The sequence below is a fragment of the Phalangium opilio genome, unplaced genomic scaffold, assembly GCF_054372755.1.
Source record: "Phalangium opilio isolate 3A_F unplaced genomic scaffold, DU_Popi_V2 ptg000209l_1, whole genome shotgun sequence".
NCBI lineage: Eukaryota > Metazoa > Arthropoda > Arachnida > Opiliones > Phalangiidae > Phalangium > Phalangium opilio.
Window position 1 is genome coordinate 17,836,820 of NW_028324217.1, and position 6,551 is coordinate 17,843,370.

The following is a 6,551-nucleotide window of genomic DNA, read 5'->3' on the forward strand; positions in this document are numbered from 1 at the left end:
GGTCAAACGGTCGTTTAATTTTTCACTCAAAATGTTTAACAGATATTCTTGGAATTAATTGCAACCAAAAGATAGGAGAAGGCAAGTTACAAATATTTATTTGCTCTTGATTGCACGTTTGGAAATTTTCTAGCCTGGAGAGAAGCACCCAAAACAAAATGAAGAGGCGTCTCTATTTTTTATTTTAGTATCGTCATTTAATTTAAAATTAATTCTGAAAACGGCTGTTAGTGAACCAAGAGTCCTGTCCTTGACAATGCGCACCGTTTCCGTTAATACAATTCAGAAAGGAGAAATTTAATGGATTCTTACGTAAACAGTTTCGTCAAATTCATTACAAAAGAGGATGAAAGATGGTTTTTGTACAACAAATTTAAAATGTTCATTTTAAGATCAAAAAGAAATTTTACATTGTCTAGCAGCCTTCAAGCTCATCTATTCGTTCTTGTGACTTCTACGTTTATGTGCTATCAAATTACCCTTCTGCGTGCTTGCATAGTCACACTGATCACATTTGAAGGGTTTTTCACCACTGTGAATGCGTTGATGATTGATCAAAGCATTCTTCCACGTACTTGCATAGTCACACTGATCACATACGAAGGGTTTTTCACCTCTGTGAATGCGTTGATGTGCGATCAATTGAACCTTCTGCGTGCTTGCATAGTCACACTGATCACATTTGAAGGGTTTTTCACCACTGTGAATACGTTGATGATTGATCAAAGCACTCTTCCACGTACTTGCATAGTCACACTGATCACATACGAAGGGTTTTTCACCTCTGTGAATGCGGTGATGTGCGATCAATTGCACCTTCTGCGTGCTTGCATAGTCACACTGATCACATTTGAAGGGTTTTTCACCACTGTGAATACGTTGATGCGCGATCAAATTACCCTTCTGCGTGCTTGCATAGTCACACTGATCACATTTGAAGGGTTTTTCACCACTGTGAAAGCGTTGATGATTGATCAAAGCATTCTTCCACGTACTTGCATAGTCACACTGATCACATACGAAGGGTTTTTCACCTCTGTGAATACGTTGATGCGCGATCAAATTACCCTTCTGCGTGCTTGAAAAGTCACACCGATCACATTTGAAGGGTTTTTCTTCGTTACACTTCTTTGTGTGACGTTGTGGACCCTTTTTATATTCAGCAGAATATTTGATCCGAGTTGAACGTTTCTTCCTGAATTTCCCTACAGAAATTTATTAATGAAATATAAAAACGGCACATACGTCATTTACAATATAGTATCAAAAATACAGTAACATTCAAGCGCACTACGAAAACTCATTGTTTTTTATTAAAGTACGAGTAAACGACCTTATAAACAACAAGTTGGGAAACCAAAATAGACCTCTACAAGTCGAGATTGTTCTTAATTAAATATAATTTATATTGATTATTTTTATCGTCAGTAATTTAGCTTAATATTAGCAAAAATATATAATATTTCATACATATTGTATGAAATATTATATATTTTTGATATTAGTTTAATCATTCTAAGAAACGTTATTCCTAAAATCATTTTAAACATAGCTATTGTTGAAGTTTCAATTCAAGCGTATGCCTCTAACAATTTTTGGAAATTTAGGGTATCAGGGTTCGTACGAAATTTTTACTTTCAAAATCCTTGACTTTTCCAGGTTATACCTGACCAAATTTTTGGCAATATCCCTGACCATTTTAAGGTGTTTACCAGAGCGCACTTCATCACACCTGTCACATATTTAGCATTGGTCGAAGCATGGTTTGATATACCAAACGAAATCCCTGACATATATAGGAATTTTATTAAATCCCTGACTTATCCCCGACTTTTGCTCCTATTTTCCATATCCCTGACTTATCCAGGTTCCGTACGAATCCTGGGTATATAAGGCTATTGATTCACAATAAATAATAAGAAAACCCGCAAGCGCGTGAGCGCGGTGACAGACACGTCCAGTGTAATACCCCTCCGTGACGACATCGTCAAACGGAGAGGTAAAAAGGGGATGAACATAAATTGAATTGCAAGAGAAACTTTGGCTCGAAAGGACGTATTTTCAAATTCAACGGGTGTTCGGAGAATCAAATTCTAGCTGATGCTGCGTGCAGACAAGCTACCATTTTCTTTCGTTCTGGCACCCACTCTCTGTTGTCACATCTAGTTTTCACTTTGTTTCTCTACCTAGCAAAAGGCACCCTGAGTGCAACTACATCTTCTTCTACTTCTGATAGAACGTAGTCTTCGTAAAACTCACCGAATAATTTCCCTAGCCAGATTATTTAACTCAAAGCGAGATAAATGTAGATGGGCAGCTATTTACTCTCAGATTAAAACTCATGCAAGAGGGGTTACCGGAAACGAAACCCTGTCGATATCTAGTTCGACAACTTGTCGATACTCGACAACTTCTGACAGAATACCATTTTTGTGATTTTCGAGACCGAGAGAGATGTCGATCGACAACTCTCTTTCGAAGCTTACAGAATAGGCACCCTGGTGTTGTTAAGTAAAAGTCGTACCTAATTGATACTCAATGCCCGGCCTAACCGTCCCCGCATAAATGTTGCAGGGACTTTAAAGAAATTGGTTTAATCTGTGGACATCTTGAATAATGGCGGCTAGAAATGTGAAGTTTCTTAGTGTAATTTGTAAATGCATTGATTTTCATCAAATTAATTTCTTGCGTGCTTCCAAGGGAACACTAATCTCATTTGAGGGGTTTTACTGGTTCGCGTTTTAATGGGACGTTATAAATTTCATCCTTACTAAGTTTGATACTGAATTAATTAAGCCTGGATGAAGAAAAAACCTTTCACGGTAGAATTAACGATGTACTCATCACATAAAGTTTGCAAAAAAAAAAAGGCATTAAATACGTAGAATTGTGGAGACGCACTTGAAAAGAACAGAATGCCAAGTTGTACGAACAAGCAATGTCGAAGAAAAGTAAAGGCTTTGATCACGTGAATCAGCGTACGCTCCAATAATATAAGCAGTATAACTACACTAAAGTGCGCAACCACAACGATTGAATATAAACATCGCTTAGGGGCTTTCGACCCAAGATTAGTTTTCATCTAAGTTTAAAGCGGAATTACGTCCAAAAGCAGGGAGGCCGTGTCTCCATCATTCGCGTTTTTAGGAGGGTGAAATAATACATTCGTTTTATATTACGAGCAGTCAAAAGAAATACGCGACTAGACTTTATTCCGAGAAGGCGGAAATAGTGGCTTAGAAATATGATATTTCAATCTAGGTACTCAAGACTATAAAAGAATGAAATGACTTACCTGCAATTTCCGAACGAGGCGATGAGGTTTTACCATCTGGATTCTTTGGAGCGACATCTTCTAATGTCTCCGAGCTGGACACCGAACTATTATGTTGACCTGCAATTGGAACTTCGGGCAAATCGCTTTCCATAGAGACGGGGGTCAATTCTGATAGGTCATTTGGGTTGCGTTCAAGTTGAGGAACACACACTGGCACACTCAATGACTTCGGATCAACACGCTTCAGTTTTGGCAAGCACAGTCTCATAGTTTGATTTTGCTTATTGTAAGTTTTCTTTGCATCTGTCAAGATGATCGTGGATTGGTTATCATCAAGATCGTTTTCACGGGCTTCTTCTAGCGAATCGCTTTCGGCATTTGCATCAAGAGAAAGATCCAAATGTTTTTCGGATTCAACATTCAATTCAGGAACACGAAATTTCTTCGATGGAGTTGAATTATCCTCAGTGTCCCCCTCTGTCGAGAAACTTGGCGATTTACGATAAGAATCGTTAATGGTAAAATTGTTTTCAAGAGGTTCTCGTGGAGAATCGCTCTCCGTGTTCGTGTCAGGAGACATTTCGAATGGATTTTCAACCTTAATTTTTGGTGAAGGCGCACTTTGAGGCAAACTGTCACTGTATTTCAGTTTAGGGACACACGGATTCGTAATTCGCGTTATAAACCCCATATTTTCAGTTTTTTTCAAGGGAGTTTCGGTGTTTGCATTGCAAACCTCAGAAACAGGTGATTCTTGACTTATATTTTCTTTACACAGGTTGCCTTGGACATTGTGCATCACAACTGGAAGGGTCAACTCCTGGCCATTATTTCCCAAATCATCTTCAACGGGTTCAGTTTTCACTAATTCATCATTATCTAATTGAAGTATTCCATTTTTCTCCTATTTTTTAAACAATTAACAATAACTCTCATTCTTAAAGTAATTCTCTTTCCAATCGAGTATGAAAGTGAAGAATGTTGCATACCATCAGATCTTTGATTCTCCTTTCCAACTCTTTATTGACCCTGTTGAGTCTTTCAATTTCGTCTATTTGCTTATTTATCGTTAATGTTGTTTTCACTCTCTCTTTTGCCATTTTTGAAATTAAAACATTACACTAAACAAAATGAGATTCCATTACAAAACAATCTTCGGAGTTTCTTTGGCTAAACGTATTTTAAAGGGGCAAGCGAGAAAAAGGGGAAGATAATGACACGCAAGAAGGGGATCAGCAACAAAGGCCCTCGTCGGGGTTCTTTGTTAATAAAGAAACGAAGGACGTGTTGCCAATCCCCTTAGCTTTGTGCCAATCCTGATAGGTGTTTTCACCAATAACCTTAATTAATTAACCCACTCATAGAGTTTGCTTCTATTTTAAGGGACACCTGATTCGACAACTGTACATTTTAAATTTTCTCATATCTCTGTGCTTAATTTCACACTGCTAAAAAAACTCCTATGCTTTGAAAATACCTTGGCTTCCAGTTCCCTAACTCGATCATCTCTAGCTTTCACTTCTTTGATTAGATCATCTTTGCTCAAGTGATCATAGTTACAATCTTCTTCGTAGTCCATTGCCTAAAAACAAAGTTTCAATAACTTAACTCAGTTTGTCTTAAACAGGAAATATTGCAATAATTTCGCAAAATACCTCTTTAATTGCCAACCTTTGAAGATTTACTAAACTCATTTCGGAATTTTGTAACGAGAGTTGGTGAGATTGTAAATCTACCCTAAAATAAAATAATTTTCCAAACTGAAGGGAAATCAAAAACGGACAAGGAAAGTTTCCCCTTACATTGTAGCTTTCGCTATAAAAAGCTAAGAAAAACATAGCGATGCTTAAATTTTGACACTTGTTCAAGACGAGGGATTTTCTCAAGCACATTTTCTGAATACAACTACAACTAGCTTCGTATAAATTATTTATTCTGCTAGCATTTTTATTTTTTAAACAGCAAGAAAGATCTATTTCTTTCCAAGGTATAATAGTTTCAATAGAGCTATTTCAGAGGGGGTAATGGCTACGTCACCAATGCTATTTGCCCATAGAGAAAACTCTCATAAAATGGCCGCCCTACACTCAAAGGCAGGCCCAATTTTCGTAGCAGACGAAATTTTTCCCCCACTGAAATAGCTCTATAGGTTTAGATCCGTTATGCCTGTTTAACATGATCCAAGTTGCATTATATTCATCACTTACCATTTTAAACGTTCGACCATAACACGACATTCTTTAACAAATTCCATCACTTTTTGTACAGTTATCCTGCTATGATAAAATACGTAATATTTTAATAATAATAAAAAGTATGGCCATAAACAAAGATTTAGCGTTACCAAGGGCGTTTCCCTCAGTTTAATATACATTCTTACCAGGCAAGGCTTATATTAACGTTGTTTTGGTTTCACAGTTACTCACACTGTTCTGTTTTTGGGGTTAAAAAAGAGAAAAAGCTTCAACTTTTATTAAGAGCTTTTCTTGTATATAGATACTCTTTTTGATAATCAATAAAAATACATTAAAGCCTTTAAAGGAGGAACCGTTACCGTAACAAAGGAATTCACTACAAAGTACAAACGCCAAAAAAAGAGAACGTCTAGCAGACAGCTTTTTCCTAACCAATCAGTCTGGGAAATAAGGATATTTTTTAAACTAGTCCTTGGGAAGTTGGGAGTACAGGGTGGGAATGGGAAATAAGGATTTTTTAAAACTGGACATTGGGCCTGCCACCCCACCCCTGGTCTGGAATAAATGGTCCATGACAGGGTTGGAAATAAGGTGAATTTTGTAAGTGGTGCTCGATACCAGCGACCCCTCATGTTGGAATTAGTAAACTGGTCCTTGGGACCAGTGACCCTCGCATTAATTATTATTTTACCGGTCCCACTATAAATTAAATTTCTAAAATGGTGAGAATAATAAGCACGTAAAGACAGAAAAGTAAAGAAGCTGAAAATTCTAATTGATTTTGAATTTTTTACTGTAGGAAAAGGTAGCATATAACAATCCATAACAGTTTACTTTTATTTCTTATCACAATTTTTCAACTAGTTGCCACTAAATATCAATCAACATGTCTAATGATATTTGAAGTTCTTAATCCTTTTCTGAACTATCCTTTTTCCTTATTGCATTTTACATAAATTCGGTGGCAATATCTTCTCTCGCTATCAGTAAGCCAGATCAAAATCCTGTGAGTATAGACGCTAGACAAGATCGATAGTCAATAGAGTATAGACTACAAAACGTTTGTAGGGAAGTTGTAG

General features: G+C 36.9%; 1 protein-coding gene and 1 long non-coding RNA gene across 2 annotated transcripts; both read right to left on the reverse strand.

Moving 5' to 3' along the window:
- Window positions 1–4,255, reverse strand: LOC149620987 (uncharacterized). Its single transcript, XM_089854200.1, has 2 exons — window positions 3,296–4,255; window positions 1–1,205 (listed from the first exon to the last, which is right to left on the reverse strand). Exons 1-2 carry the CDS (start codon window positions 4,074–4,076, stop codon window positions 436–438), a joined length of 1,551 nt encoding a protein of 516 aa, XP_089710326.1. The 5' UTR covers window positions 4,077–4,255; the 3' UTR covers window positions 1–435.
- Window positions 4,256–4,934: 679 nt separating this feature from the next.
- Window positions 4,935–5,939, reverse strand: LOC149620988 (uncharacterized). The gene is made up of 3 exons (XR_016375510.1): window positions 5,658–5,939; window positions 5,485–5,553; window positions 4,935–5,014 (listed from the first exon to the last, which is right to left on the reverse strand). It is a non-coding gene; the product is annotated as an uncharacterized LOC149620988 (long non-coding RNA).
- Window positions 5,940–6,551: the final 612 nt, after the last annotated feature.